General features: G+C 29.8%; 1 protein-coding gene across 4 annotated transcripts in view; it reads left to right on the forward strand.

Moving 5' to 3' along the window:
• The window catches only part of LOC118200674 (pumilio homolog 1-like), a 204,087-nt gene that overhangs the window by 47,302 nt on the left and 140,159 nt on the right, over positions 1-16,626 (forward strand). Inside the window, exon 1 of one of the 4 annotated variants that reach the window (XM_085822086.1) lies at positions 7,695-7,756. The exons of 2 other annotated variants lie outside the window; for them this stretch is intronic. In XM_085822086.1, coding sequence (XP_085678212.1) covers positions 7,701-7,756 — 56 coding nt within the window. In that variant the 5' untranslated portion in view covers positions 7,695-7,700. Of the gene's footprint in view, positions 1-7,694; positions 7,757-12,258; positions 12,398-16,626 lie in introns of those variants that run through there. One more of the 4 variants, XM_035372631.2, reaches the window with a different exon arrangement.

Raw genomic sequence — 16,626 nt, forward strand, 5'->3', positions numbered from 1 at the left:
CCGTTGAATGAAATATGTTGTTTATTTTTTCTTTGTTTTTTATAACAACAATGTTCTTGTTTTCAGAATCTGAATTATCAATAAAATTCTTTTAATAATATGCAATTCTATTTTTTTTTTTTTTTTTGTTTAATGAAAAATTAATTTAAGCGACAAATCTCTTACATTTAGAAAAATTTTCAATTTTCGAAACGAGTTGCTGTCAAAAGAGCATCTTCTCGTTGCTGCATATATTTATTTAAAGCAAACTGCTTGGCGCGTGTGCTTTTATATTTGAAAAGATTCAGAGAATTTTCAACAGGGAAATAAAGTTATTAATTTTACTGAATTTTGTGGATTCTTTGTGTTTTGAGGTAAAAGTCAAACCATCAGATATGTGATAACCTTAAAGTAAGGGTATATATAATCAGGATTTTGCGGCCAGACATTCGAAGCGAAATACATTACAAAAAATTATCTATGTAGAATTAATGTATATTCCGTTTAGTATTTTAATTTATCAGTGTTATTACACATCAGTTTATCAGTGTAAGTTATATCAAGTTTTAGTTGTGTTCGATATAAGAATTTTATTTGGTTTATATAAATCCGATTCATTTAATAATATTATATTTATTAGGTTTTCAAATCTGTCAAACCCAATCAATGGCCTCCTGGCTAAGATATCTGATTATTGCTATTTCGACTCGTATTCGAACCCAAACAAACGAACTGGTTGAATTTTGTGATTTTCCCTATGTGTAACATGAACATGAGTACGTTTTACTTAGAAAGTCGTCCATGGAGACATTCATTGCCTTCGGCTGATAGATCTCGTTTCCTTTGCCATACTCAAAAAATCTAAAAATTTTTCAAAAACACTAACAGATGCATATAACAAAATAAAATTAAGTAAATGCATATAAGAAAATAAATTAAGTAAATGCATATAAAAAAACTGAAGTAAATGTATATAACGGAAAAAAAAAAATGAGGTAAAAACAAATTTTCAATAATTTTTCAATACAGTAGTTTTTAAATTGCTTGTTTTCAAATTTTATTTCATTTTTATGTATGTACTAATATACAGTGTATGTGTGCGAAAGTGTGCTTGTTCGGCATATCCATATATATCAATTAAATAAATCTGATTTGAAAATGCATGCACTAACGCGCTATTCTCGTAATTTGAAAAACACTAAAGTATTGTATGAGAAAAATATTCATAAAGAAAATTAAATTTCGTCTCCTTACTCGGTGCTGTGTAAAAAATTTAAATAAGCTTATTAATTTTTTTTCTTCTTTATTAAAAACAAATTAGTTTCTTTTCATCTATATATGAAAAATAACAAAATCTTGCTGTCAGAATGGAAATTCTTAAAAATATAAAACTCGTTTTTTTTCGAACAAAAGTTTCTGAGAAATTTCTCTAGGTCAGCAGGTAGTAACAGGATCACTGATTGCTTTGTTTGAAAAACCCGATGAAGTGGATGGTTTTACCCCCAAAAGGTTTTCTTTAACAAAGCAGATGCGGTCCATATTTCTCTCTCTCTGCGAGTTCTTGAAATCTTGTAATGGGTGAAAGTTTATTTTGTTTTACATATATAAGGAAACTGCATGTAAAGCAAAATAATTCAAGGCACCCATTGTATGTTAATCATTGTACGTCTCCTCAGCTCTTCGGTTGGGTATTAAGAAAAGAAATTCCTATACTGCTTTTGTATTACTTGTATAGTGAAAGATTTGAAAAAAATAGCTTCATATGAAAAGATTTTCTCCGATGAACGAATACAGCTGAAACATGTTTCTGTCTTCAAGTATATCCACAAAACATGAAATAATATTGTACTCTTTTGTATTCTATTGCATTTTTATATTACTTCGTGGTAAATTTTTTTTATTCTTAAATTTCTCTCTCTCTTTTCTTATAATACAGAAGTACTCTTTCAAATATGGCTGACCTATGAACCTAAATTTTTATACTATAAAATTTTATATAAAAATTAGCCGTAATCATTAGACACAGCTTTGTGTATATTATATTCTTGAATACATGCCTGCAATTAATACTAAGAATACTATTAATAAAATTCGTGATATAATTAATAAGGAAAATACTGTTTAAGCTAAAAACCAATTTGAATCTTTTTTTCATTATAGGGTAGCAAGAGCCAAACAATTTTCGTTAGAAATATACAATTATGCTAACTTGACACATCAGATATAAAATATTTTATCGTCGTCATCGGCTATGATAAAAGATTTTTACGCTTAAGATTTTGGATTATGATAAAGCACACAGGACCTATTTGTCTAAGGGAAAGGAAGTCTTCAGGGTAGATTTTTTTGTGGGAAACAAACTGTTAATTCACAGTGAATTGTACTTATGAAAATCCCCTAAACCTCCCATGTAGCCGCTAGAATTTACCAGTGCTCAGCTATCTTACCGCTTGGAGACTAGTTGGCTTTCTGAACTTACGCAATATGTATCTGAATTTGAATATTTGCATAAAAAACGAGCAAAATAAAATGACACATTGTAAATAGTACATTTTACTGAAATCAAACTTTCTTTGAAAAAGGAAAATTAATTGTAAGGAATAAGATGGATGCATTTAATAAAACGGCGGGCAATAACAGCGCTGATCATATGTTTCGTATAGGAAATCATTTTCTTCGTGTTATCGTATAACGGAAAATATCCACAGATTATATTTTACAGTTTTTAAGAAGTCATGGGATATTGCTTTAAGAGAACACCTTGGTGGGCAATTTTCTAAATAAAATTGGCTTGAATTCACGTTACACATCGGGAAAATCATAAAGACCACAAGCAGCTAAACTGTTCGGTTGCCAACAACAAACTACCAACATCCAGCAATCTTATTCACTCAACTTTATTCACTTAACTATAATGAACTTAAACTAATGTTTGTATATTATTAGTAGTATTAAAATAACGAAAATATTTATTCTAATAAAAATTTTTGTTTGAATATCCTCCCTAGTGAGGTATTTCCCTTGGTTGGAGATTTGTCAACAATAAATGCTATGTTCAAACAAGATATTTATTTAGAGCATAATGCTTCAAAAATGTATGCTGGGATCCCTAGGAAAAAAATATCGCCGGAAAGTATATCTCCGAAAAAATATTTAATTATTCATATTCTTATGATTAATTATTAAATAATTAATAACTTTTATAATTATTAAATGAAATGCTTATTTATACTTTACCAAATGTACAGCAACACTCTTTCTTCACAAAAATACCATATTGAATAAATTATATTGTAAGCTAATAAGTAACAACATTGCTTTGTTTAATTAAGATACAATAACAAGCCGAACAAACATTAAATTGGAAGTCAAACAACAAAAATCAGCGTTATATTTTCAAATTTTCACAATCTAATTTTCATTATATCTTATCTCGTTCATTTGCGCTTTTGCAGCTGAAGATGATGGTTCGGTAAAACCATCGAAACTAGTCCTGTGAAAATTTGAAAATGTAACGCTAATTTTTGTTTTTTGACTTCCAAATTAATTGCTTTGTTTGTTATTAATATGTCTCATCTTTCCTATTTCAGATAAAATTTACTAGTGTTTCTTGGACAGGAAAGCAAGAATTTTTAATTTGAATCAATAAATTTATGATACACTGAAAACGGTTTCAAGTTATAATTCCCTTTCTGAATATCTTGAATGTATATGAAAAAGTAAAATGCAAATTTAATATTAATATTATCACCCTTAAAAACACCCAAATATTTCGTTTATTACTCTCTTAAAACTACGTAATAATTAAGGAAAAAGAAATTATTTAAAATAATTATTAGTTGCATGCTGTTGAAGAATATAGGAAAATGCTGAAGGTTTTAAAGATTTTTAATTAATGACAAAAATACAGAAAATCGGAAATAATACGAAATGTTTCAGCAATATATCAGAAGGAATGAAAGTTGCACCAGATATTTGTCAGAATATAATTTTAGTGATAGCAGTTTAATCAGTCTGCATTGAAATTCCGGTGATAATCAGTGACATATAGATTTAGGTTACTTAGGTTAAAAATGCGTAATAATTTATAATTTAACCGGGTAAATTTTAAAACCAATTTATTTGAAAACTAGCAGCTTCGCTACGAGCCTTCGTCTGGCTTTTAAATGTACCGGGAAAATGGCTAAAGGGAACTCCAAACGTTAAATTTAAAAACTGCGTAGGATTTTACTCTGCAGAAACACTTCATAAAAAAAGTTATTACGTATAACAAAATTACAATGAAATAAGCAATATCCCTTAATAAAAATATTAATTATCCTAATAAATAAATTAATCAAATTCCCTTTGCAAAATCTTAGAACTCAAATGGTATAAAGGAGGTTAAGAACTTTGTTTCCTAAAAAAATCAGTCAAAACTTTTCAATATCTTAAAAACAGTGAAATGAGCAATAAATAAAATAAAGGAATGCAAAAAACAAAAAATTCTGAAAAGCAAAGTATAATTAATGATATTTTATCTTATGTTTTCAAGGGAAAAAATTACAATGAAATAAGCTATATCTCTTAATACAAATATGAATTATCCTAATTAAAAAATTAACCAACTTTCCGTAGAAGAACAAAAATCATGCAAAACTTTTCAATATCTTATAAACAGTGAAATAAGCAAAATATAACATGAAAGCAACTCAAAAAACATAAAATTCCACGCAGAATTTTACTCCACAGAACAATTTTATCAAAAAAAATCAATAAAAATATATTATATTTATATAAAAATGACAATGAAATATGCCAATCTCTTAAAAACAGTGACATTAAAAATACAATGAAAAATTATTGCCAAACCCATATTTCTTAAAAGAATGAAACTATTCAAAATGATGCGATTTCATCAAAAATCTATCAACAACAATAAGACAGGAAAATTGTTGCCAAAATCACATTTTTAGAGATGTGAGATGTGAGAAGTGTACTCGGAAGCTTCATTTAAAAATCTTTTAAAAATACAAAATATTATCATTTTTCCAAAATTCTTTTTGTAAAAGCATTCGCAAGGATGAAAGTTTAACGTGTCCAAAAATCAAAGAAAAATAAACTGTACATTTTTAAAAATAAACGTTTTTAGAAAAAATCCCATTGAAAAAGTGTTAAGCTACCTTTGTTCAATAAATTCGTATTTAATCGATTTGTTAAAACACGAAATTTATTTTAAGTTCGTAAAATAGCTAAGTGCCTACGTTTCATGACGATGTGAAAATGGAGTGTGTAGAGTAAAATCTCGCTTTCCTATAGCCCATTATGTTTCAAAATGACACGATTTCGTCACAAAACATGAAATAAAAAAAATTCGAATTCGAATTTCGAAAAAATCTCTTCGAAGTGCACTGGCTCTTGTGTAGCAAATTTCGTAGCCGTTTCGTTTTCAAACGTTTCATTCAATAAATCGCCGTTTTGTTCAATAGCAAATTTCGTTTTCGTACCTATGTACTAAATTTTGTAGCCGTGGGTCTATTAGTTTACGCGCAGCGCGAACGAAAGGCACATACACAGACAGACTCATTCTTTTATTATATGTATAGAAGATATGTAGAGATAAGATTGTTTAAGGGAAGGAAACTTTTAAGTTTCACAGCTGTACCCCCTGCAGCATTAAGATGGTCATCACGGAGAGTCTAGCCTTTTGCAATTCTCTTGAGAGTTCACAGAACAATATTTAGTAATCAATCTCACTTAGCGGAATCATTGAAGTAAAATTCTGGGAGGGATGGGAAATAACAAAAGAACTGCTTGACAATTTTCAGAGATTTAGGGTTATTTTCGGCCCAAAACTAGCGACAGTTTTAAAGGGATTCGCAGAAAATCACTCGACAGGCTAAGGGTTAAACAACTCGTAGCCAGTACTTTATCCATCATTATCACCAGTTGTGTTTTGCACTTGTCACTTTCATGTCATTCAAGTGTTCTAGCAATATTGCTTGCATGCCTTCTATTTTACTGTTATCTTGTGATTGTTACATGCATCATACTGACACTATCAAGGTTTCCTTATGACCAGCTATTTTCCCATGAAATTTTCGTACAACTTATAGATTTGGTATTTAGAGGAACCTCCAGCTTACAGTGTTGAAACTATTTTCATACAGTTCTCCACCTTATTTTGTGAAACTTAGCAACTCAAAGTACATGTCTAGGATAAATACTTAAAGAGAATAAAAACCTGTTTCATGCATAATAATGTTATGTTACTTCAGGTTTGTATATTTTTTTCATTTGATGCATTTTAAGATTTTTTATAAAACAAAAGTCTAGCTTTTGAATTTATCAAAAGTATATAAATTAAAAAGAGTCGAGTCTGCTTCTCGCATGATGTGAAGTGAATGAAAAGCAGATTCCTTCTCCTTCGGTTATGAAGTGATAAATATTGTGCTGCAGTGTTCTTTATTTAAAACCCTCACATGTTTTCATGTTTAGTTTGTTGATACAATAAATAATGCTAAGTAACTAATTTACATCTGGAGTCTTATTTCGAATTGGTTTTAAGACAGAGAATAATGCAAATTCATTTTTACTTTTCCAAAACTATTTTGATAAGAGTTTATCATTATTAATAACATGAAAAAAATCTTTGTCAAAAAAAGATAAAGGAGACATGCTTTTTAAAAAATAATTACAGAAAGTTGTTTGCTTGGAATTTTTTAAAATTGTGATGATAGTGAGTAAGCAACTTTAAATGAAGAAAACACAAATCCAGAATCAGCATGAATCAAAAACATGCAAATTTATTCTAAAATACGAGTAGTTTAATTGAAAAATAAATCAGTAAAATAAATTAACAAAAGTTGATAATTCCTTGATGTAGGAATAGATGAAATTCTATTCTGAGGTAAAGGACTAGATGAAATAATTATCAATTGAGGCATTTTTCTGAATTATATGTAGATAAATTTCAAAAATAATCAGTTAAAAATTTATGAATTCAAACATTAAAATTAAAAAAATATTCATCAGGATAAAAAGCTGGCCCAGAACAACTTCAAAGAAATATGTATTTTACAGTAAAAAGAAGTTAATATAATGAAAATTAATTGTAAAAGAAATTTTAGTGAAAATAATTTTTGAGATAGTAACTTAGTATTCTAAGTTATATGTTAACTGTTACAGTTAACATGTAACTAATTGATTAAATTAATTTTAAAAAATAAAACCACAAGAAAAATTACAAAATTGCATAAATGCAAAAAATGTGATAAAACAAAAATCAGTTAAAAATGTGCAAAGCATAGAAGATACAATGGAGAAAACTAAAATGCAAAGGCCAAATGCTAAAAGGCAGCCAGTAATTTCTAAAAATCTAAATTCTTTAAAAAGAGGTAAAAATAGCATATTAGCTAAAACCTACCATTACCATTTAGAAATATATTTTTAATGTCACGCTTTTCTTACTTGAATTTTCTTTACCTTAACTGATATACTATATACAAAAACTATTACATTAAAAACAATGTTTTTTTTTTTTTTAAGTGTTGTGTTTAGAAAAGAGTACATGGAGAAGTTGGGGCACTTCAGAAGCGCATGTTATTCAAAGGCCCCGCGCACTGCATCACATGAAAAGGCGATGAAGTAGCCCCAGAGGTGCAACTCAAGGGCGTTGGCCTCTCTTTGCACTTTTGGCGCATGTAGGTTTACCAATTTGGCGTGGTAGTGCTCATTTTTCCATGCTTTTAATAAACAATGGCATCTCATTGTTTCCGAAGCTGTTTGGAAGGTACTAGTGAGTATCGGGAAGGGTAAATTTTTAAGCAGATAAAGAAAAATTGTTCCTTTAAGACAGGAGCATTTTGCATCTTAGTCACAAAATGTTTATAGATTTCTCAGACATTTAAAACTAATTTCACAAGAATATGTTTAAATATTTTTCGCAGTGTACAATCAATTCCATGTAATTCTTTTTAAAGACCATACATAAATGATAATATTGTTAGGATTTTTTATTTGTAATTATTTCTTGGATATAATTTTCATCAATGTGTGTAACTGGTCTAATTTTTGTTTGCTCAGGGTTATGTTTATGGAAATTTTTGTAATTAGACTTTTTTTTTTTTTCCCTGGCCCCCTCGCGATCTTGCATAACATTCGCAGTACTGAGCAAATTTATTTATTTATGATGTAAGATATTGAGAAAATAAATCTAACAAACTGATCATTTGGAATATTCAAGCTGAAACATTTGTAATTTTTATTAAGCAATGAGTGTGTCATAGAATCTAGATTTTCCATTTTTGTATTAAATGCCATTTTTTTTACACATTTGGTTATATTTATATAGTATATATTTTATATAGTTTATATTTTTCAGATTTTGTTTTGAACGATTCACTGCAGTATACTTTTTACTTCACCTGAGCACCACATTACTATGTGATAAGCCAAAATATCACTTATTTCTTTTGTTAGTATGTATTGTATATGTTGTTGTGTTCATTTTATCATAGATAGTGATCAATAGTGAGTATTTAGCTCTGAAAATGAAAGTTTTCAACATAAGACAGCAATTCAGAAATTGATGCCATTTCTAAATATACTGATGGCAATAATTCTGCTCTACGGTTTTGGTGGGTTTCGAGCCTTCCAGAATGAAAGAGACTTGCGTAGGAACCGTCTAAGGTGTGCGATGCTGTTTATTCTGCCTGTGTCAGCTGCGTCGATTTTTTTTTTCCATTCTTCCATGCTCTGGAATTTATTAATTGTAAGGACAGCTTCAGTGGTGTTTCATCCAAGACATCTTTAAAAGTTGCACGATCTGTCTGTCTCCCTTAACGATGATTTTGTTAATAAAGGACAGCAGGAATAATGTGGAGCTCAAGTAAACTTTGGACGCTGGACGATCTGTGGAGCTGTCAAATCACCTTATTAATCAGTTTACAAAGGTATTCCCGAGTAAAGGGAGTGTGCGGTATGGACTTCACCCCATGAGCGATTTGTTTTTTATTTGCTTTACTTTAATAATTATCTTAATACTCAAGCAAGAGTCGTCATTTTAATGTTCATTGAAATTTGAGCAATTACTTAAATTAATTAATCAATGTGGAAATTATCAGTGTTCTTAAAGGGAATAAATACTTAAAGTTAGAAGATGAAATGGGAGAAATACTGGTGTTATTCTTATGATACAGTAGGAGATTTGATAATGTTAATCTTAATTTTTGTAAGCTGTAATTGCGTGTGACATTATGTGTTACTTTTCATAGTAAAAGTATGTGGTAGGATTACTGATCAGTTATCCATTATTTAGTAATATAATAATATTCTAGAATTTAATAAATGTGTGTTTAAAATTTAATTGTATTTGTGTATTTATGTTGTGTATAATTTACTGTGGTTTGTCATGTCCCTCCATTTGTTTGAGCCGGGAGGCTTTTAAGAAACATGGAGTTTAATTGAATTTAGGTTATTGATTTTTCCTTTGCATAGGTTACTCACAATGCGAACCTAAAAGTTAAATTGTACTACCACTATACGAATGTTTATAAGAATGTCAATATGATATATGAATGTTTTATATTATATTTTTGAGTTAGTGTGTCCGGCACCATGAGTCAAGGTTCAAAGTTTAAAAATGTTTAAAACACCAAATTCTCAGATATTCAACACTTTAAAATTTTTTATATTCAACAATGCATAGCAAATTTTGTATATTAATTAGCATTTATTATGAAATGGAAAAACTGGCATTAGTAATTTTTAAGGAACAGTAAAACTTCGGCAAGATCTTGTTTGTTAGAGGACCATAGATCCGATTTGATTAACTTCAGAACTGAGAAGAGTGTTTCCACACTGACTTGAGTAGGAAGAAGAGCTGTTACTGTTATGGCTACTTCCTTTAACTTTTCAGGATAGATTTTTATAAGATCTAAAAGAGTAGAGTCTTGCAAGAGCATCATGTTTATCTATTTCTTCAAATGCAGTGTATAAATCTTATTTGTATTTTTTCATTTTTATATCTAAGGGCTTTTGGTTCTTTATTTTCATTTGCTTTGCCTTAGCCTTTTCAATATTATTCAGATATTTCTTAAAATCTATTTCATCAGTGAAGAGGATGATAGAGACTCAGTTGCAATATCTACAGTCTGACTGTCCTGATTTGAATACTCCAGTTGTTCTGAGAATAATTTCATTCTTAATGAAAGTTCACAGATGGCTTTCTTTGCCTTTTTAATTTGTTTGTCATCCAACAAAATTCGGCATTTTGGATCTACATATATTGAATCCAGTGCGACCTTATTGTCTAGTAAACTAGTTTTTCCCTTTTCTTCATTGAGGAAATGATTCTTTCTGCAATAAATCTTCCATTTCAGAAAAAAACAAATATTGCATTCCTCCAGTCTTGCCTCTTGTTAATTCTTCAGATTGTAGCTTTTTGGTGGCTATATACTGTGTTGAAAGCAGGATTTCCAGTTCTGCAAGATCATTCCACAGTCTTTCTGTTAGTGAAATATTAGGGTTATTTACATCTTCTGAAAAAAGTTCTTAGTCCTAACAACCACTATATCATCAAATATGTACTTGTCCATTGCGTTGCTCCTTTTCCTGCTCGCTTCCTAAGAATGGCATCAATTTTGGGAGTCTGCTTACCTGAAATCACCAATTAGATTAGTAACTAAATGAGTAAGTTTAATGGCAAATATCACATCCATCCCGCTCCCTTATATTTATTTAATAATATGTCAAAAAATAGAAAATAACTATTTATTAATGTATGTAGTCTATAAATAAAAATATTATCTCAATTTGTCATTAATTTTTTTTTTCAATTCACTTTAATTTCATTTCAAATTCAAACTGTGCAACAAAAACTGGAGTCGGAGTCGACATGTTTTTTAGCGACTCCTCCTTTTACCCTAAAATCTACTCGACTCCGACTCCACTGCCCTGAACAGAAGAAAGAGTGAAAAATTAGCTCCAATAAGAGATTTAATTGAAAATTTTCTCAAGACCTGACAGAGATTATATCATGTAGGGGAATATGTGACTTCGAATGAAAAGCTAGAACCTTTTCGAATACGATGCTTCTTTCAGCAGAGTATACCTAAGAATCCTGCAAGATATGGTACAGTCAAAGGTCTTTTATCTGGACTCGTCGGGACTTCGGCGATTCCGGATTATCGGTTTTTCCGGATTATAGATCATCAGTTTAAATCTGGTAAGATGGCATGCAGAAATTATAAAATTAAAAAGATGAAACCATAATTTATGAAATAAAGAGCAATTATGATCTAAAGGGTATCAAAATTTACAGGGAAAAAAAGCTTTATATTTATTTGTTTTAAGCCCTTTGTAAATAGTCTCTCTTGTTGTGTCTTTTTAATGGTAAAGTCCCATAACATGATTATGCACATTCCAATAACAAATACATCAGATAATGCCATTAAAAAAACTGGAGGTTGTTAAAAATTACAAGTTTTAGATCCTCAAAATAATTAATGATGTACATGTGTGAGAATTGGTGGAATTTAACTGTGAGGTTTATGCATCAACATTTTCTTGTGATCATTTTATTTGTTTGAAGGATGGCTTATATGGTTAGACTCCTGTGAGAGACATTTTACTTTTGGTCAAGCAAATAACCTTTTTTTTTTTTTTTTTTTTTTTTTTTACAATGTAACTCAATAACTTTTATCAGTATTTTATTATTGTTATTTTTTTAATATATATATATATGAGTGATGAGTGTGTGATTTGAATGTGGACTTTCAGGTTACTTGTAAAGCATATTACGAAAATGTAGGCACTTGTAAAGCATATTACGAAACCGAGCTGTCAAGGGAGAATCAAATGGTTTATTTTAATACGCATTTAATAAGTCTGTTCAAAATATGCATTATTTGTACGTTATGTGACGACTTGAGTGTTTTTAATTTTTTCGAAAGTTTTATGAAAGCAGCTTATTAATTTTTCTTGAACCGTAAAATTCTGTTGCAGCATGGATTTTTACCTCCTATAATAGCGTCGTGTGATGAATCAACCAAAGTGAATGTATTGGCGCCTTTTGTCATGGTAATCTTGACGCCGTATTGCTAAATTCGACGATAATTCTGGCAACCCCGCGTGGAGACGGTAAATAACGGAAGAGTTGGGCTTGAGAGAGAAAGTAATGTCGCTAGACATTGAAAGAGATAAAAACGTAGTGCATAAATAATCAAAACTGTAACTTTAAAAAGTCATATTTCAAATTACTTTTGCTTTGAAAACATAACTTACTTTAATTACTTCCATGAAAAATAATATTTCAGTGCGTTTAGGAGCTTGTTCTATGTTGCCGTTTTACCCATGATTCGTCTGTGCTCCAATATGTCGCGTGCTGGATAGAAAGTTATCTTGTGTAAGCCCTAGTCATGAAATCCACTCCATCATGGTAGGTTCCTTGAAATTTTTGGGTTTTTATACAATATTTTAATGGTGGATATGTTGCTAATGCAGTGAAAACGCCTATTTCTTTCGTTAGACAATTGATGTAATAATGGCGACAGCTGATTTTGAGTATATAAACAACCTCGTGCTTTCTCTGTATACAGAAAGCAGGCCATGTCCACACATTTACCCTAATTTTCGGCAACTGCCGTGATGTAGTGAAGTCATTTCTGTGATTTATTCAGAAACTGTTCATTATGTTGACAGAATATATATAAAATTGAAGTATACATAGTATATATATGCATATTAAATTTATTAATTTTCCCAATGTATTACAAGTTCAGAAGAATGATGCTGCGTATATTTTGAAAAATTTTCGCAGTCTTAAAATTATCTTGATATTCTCCCTCCGTACTTTTTAAGAAGTACTTGAAATGCTTATGAAATTATTTCAGACAAAATGAAATTATTTCAGACAGTTTGTTATATATATATATATATATATATACATACTGTATCTATATATATATATATATACACATACAAACACGATTTACTTTCTGTGCATACAAAAGGATTTTGGAAGCTATGATAATTTCTTTTTATATATAGTTGCAGAGAAACGTACCGCTTATTACTATGATAACAGACTGTTTATATATATTAGAAGCATACCACTTGCTATTCTTACTCTTGTAACATACTGTAAACGAATTCTTTGTGTATAATTTTTGTGTGATAAAATAATTGGTCATTAGTTTCATACAAAATTTGTTTGAATTTTGTGATTAGAAGTTTTTATAAAATGTTAATCATGTTCCCTTATTTTTAGATAAATTTACAGAAATGGTTAATGGAATAAGCTTGTAAATAGAACACTCAAAGGCAAATCAGTAACACAACAGTAGAATTTTTCTGTAAAACATTTTTCAAGGAAAATTGAGACATTCAGATTCAGTGAGCAGAAATATTTTGCTTTGGTTATTTTCTGTCTTTGGAGAGGAGAACCATGTATCCTGTGAAATAAAGAGGCTACATTTTTAACTGTTCAAACTATTTATTTAAAGCATTAACTAGTGTATATTTGAGATAACTGCAATATTAGCATTGTTCTGTTTTTATGTACATAAAACTGTAGCCATTCACTATTTAGTAACTAAATGTTATATATATATCTTTAAGAAATTCGAGTTTTTTTTTTTTAAAGGGTTCCAAAGTTCAGTCCATGTACATCGCTGCTGACTGCCCCTTGTTTCGAAGTTATTGGAGTTTGGTAGATGTTCTAAACTTTGCTCTTGAGAACATCTGTTTTTCTGGGAGGTTACTCTTTGTTCTGTTCCTCTGATATTTTCTTCAGCAGTTGAACTGTTTTCTTTAGCGTCTAAATACTTCCTGATTTTGTATTATTCAAGTTTAATTGTCTCAATGCACAATAGAAGCGAGATAAAATTTAACAGAACAACTTGGCGTTAGTTGCCAAGCTCATGATGCATAGCCAAATATTATATCTAAATTTGGTGATAGTAGCTGCGAATGTTAAAGGTTTTAAGATATCGCAAAACAAAGGTGAAATTTTCCAATTAACGGATTTTGTAAAGAAATGTGGAGAAGTGGCAATAAATGAAGATGATACAAAAGAAGTTTTTTATTGTGATTACAATGGTTCTCAGTCATCAATAAATTAATAAATGGCGAAATTTGTAGTATGTTTCTAGATTCAGAAAATACCTCTACCAATAGTTAAGAAAAGCCGCCCAGTTGGTATAGTGGTCAGGGAAGCTGACTGCGATGCCGAAGGGCATGGGTTCGAATCCTGGAGAAGGCATGGTTGTAATTGTCCGTCCCTTCACAGGAAAGGCGATGGTGGCCCACCTATTAGGTGCCTCCATAATAAAGAGACCACCAGATCCAACCTTGTATAGATTAATGGATTGGGCGACATTTGTAATTGTTCACAGTCTGCCATTGGAAAAAAAAAATAGTGAAGAAAGTGACAGAAGTTACTGAAAATGAAAAAATTTCGATCGACAAGTTAGTCGGAATTCTCGACACAGCAGTTAAAGGACTTCAACGATGAAACTAAACAAAAGGTTATATCTGTCTACAGAATTAAAGAGAACGTATTAGCACATAAAAACGAAGCAACTTAAACAACTTACATCTAAAGAAATGTTTAATAAGGTAAACAAATAAATATTAATATTTTTTTTTGTAAATTTTGATACATTTTAGATCATAAATACTTCATTATTTCATAAATCATGATTTCATATTTTTAATTTTATAATTTCTACGTGCCATCTTACTAGATTTAAACTGATGATCTAATATCTGGAATCGGCGAAGTCCCAACGAGTCCGGATTTTGGGCTTTGTACTGTAGTGTATTGAATGTGTACAAATTAGGGCTTTCTTCATCAAGCTTGATTTGCCAAAAAGCATCTTTTATAACACAAAATATTTTTGCTTTTGTCATTCTAGTGACAATTTGGTCTGCAGTTTAACATATTGTTCTCACATAAGACAGGGTTCGTACTGTCCTTAAGAGTCCTTAAATTTTTTGAAATCGATTTTTGTTCCTTAAAAGTCCTTAATTTTAGCAAAAATCAGCAGAAGGTCCTTAATTTTAATCATCTGAAATTTCTGTCTGTTTCTATGACTGCCATTTTGAGTGAGAATTAGCATTTTGGAGGAATATTTTTGGCGATTCACTGACATATATGCTTATCTTTTGAATGGGTTCATGGGTTATAATTTGTTTCTATTTCTAATTCAAATGATGGGATATTCGAGTTTCTAAGCAAGAAGTGAAACATAGGCATTTCGAAATTCGCTTTTGGGGATGCGAGTTCTTTTATTAAACAATTCTAAATTTGGTAACTTGTCACCCTTTTGGCGATTTTAAGATCAGTTTCTATAGAACATTTTTAATTCCGAGATCTGAAAATTTCTCAACAATTTTTTCAAAACATCATAACATTGATAAATTTCATTAAAATAATGGTAACATATTAAAATTATATTTAAAAAATAACATTAAAACATTTTTATTTTTAGCTGTCATATTGTAAAGTTTCATTTTGGCAACTTATTATACGATATTTTGAATCTGAAAAATAAAAGTATAATGCTATAAAGCATAATTTACGAAAAAGCTCTTAGCAAAAGCAAAATTAGCTGTATAATTAATTAAAAATATCTTTTTAATTTTTTCATAGTAAGCATTTTTCTCATGTAATTGTCTTAGAATATTCAAAATTCTCAGAAAATGCATGTTTTCTCTAAAATTAATTTTAACTTTTTTCCTTCTTTTTTTTTTTTTTTTCCCAAAATAATTCTGCCTTTTTGCTGTTACAGAATTGGTAGGGATAATTTTTCTTTAGTATTTTAGATATTGCAGCTTGGAAAGTTTAGAAGGATTTGATGGCAAGAATTATAGACCCACAATTCTAGAAGATTTGAGAAATATGTTGACAAAATGAAAAATATCTCCATGGTATCAACATGTAATGGATGTATTTTACAGAAAGTTTGTGATGAATTTCTTACTTTTGAAGAACCTCTGGAAGAACAATCAAAGCATAATATTTGAATGTTTTACTCCTGATGCTAGAATCTTTTTATTATAACATGTTTATCTTCCCTTTATTTTCACTAAACACAAGCATGGAAAATATCAAAAATGCTTCTTATCTTATCACTTAAGCAGGTATTGTATAGATAAGGATTTTTTTTATTAATAAACAAATCGAAAACTTGCAATTTAAAAGAGTCATCTAATATGTCTCAGTGCATCATACACATAGCTGGCACTAGGCATTTTCCCACCTGATGCAATCTCTGTGGATCCTAAATTCTGCTTCCAATGCCTGCTCTAAATTTTTAAGAGTTTTGCCATTTCTAGATTTTGTTGTTCGGTGTGTCACTAAATTCTAAAAATTCTGCCACACCAGTTCTGTAACCGGCCTTTACCATATATATTTCATATTTCTTCTGAATATTCATATTACTAAAGAAATAAATTTAGCCACTTTTTCTATACAGTCAAAAGTCGTTAATCGGGACTTCGGCGATTCCGGATTATCGATTTTTCCGGATTATAGATCATCAGTTTAAATCTCGTAAGATGGCATGCAGAAATTACAAAATTAAAAATATGAAACCATAATTTATGAAATAAAGAAAATTATGATCTGAAAGGTATCAAAATTTACAAAAAGAAAAAGCTTAA

Source organism: Stegodyphus dumicola, chromosome 8, assembly GCF_044657685.1.
Source record: "Stegodyphus dumicola isolate Sdum_Otavi_A_Nest chromosome 8, ASM4465768v1".
NCBI lineage: Eukaryota > Metazoa > Arthropoda > Arachnida > Araneae > Eresidae > Stegodyphus > Stegodyphus dumicola.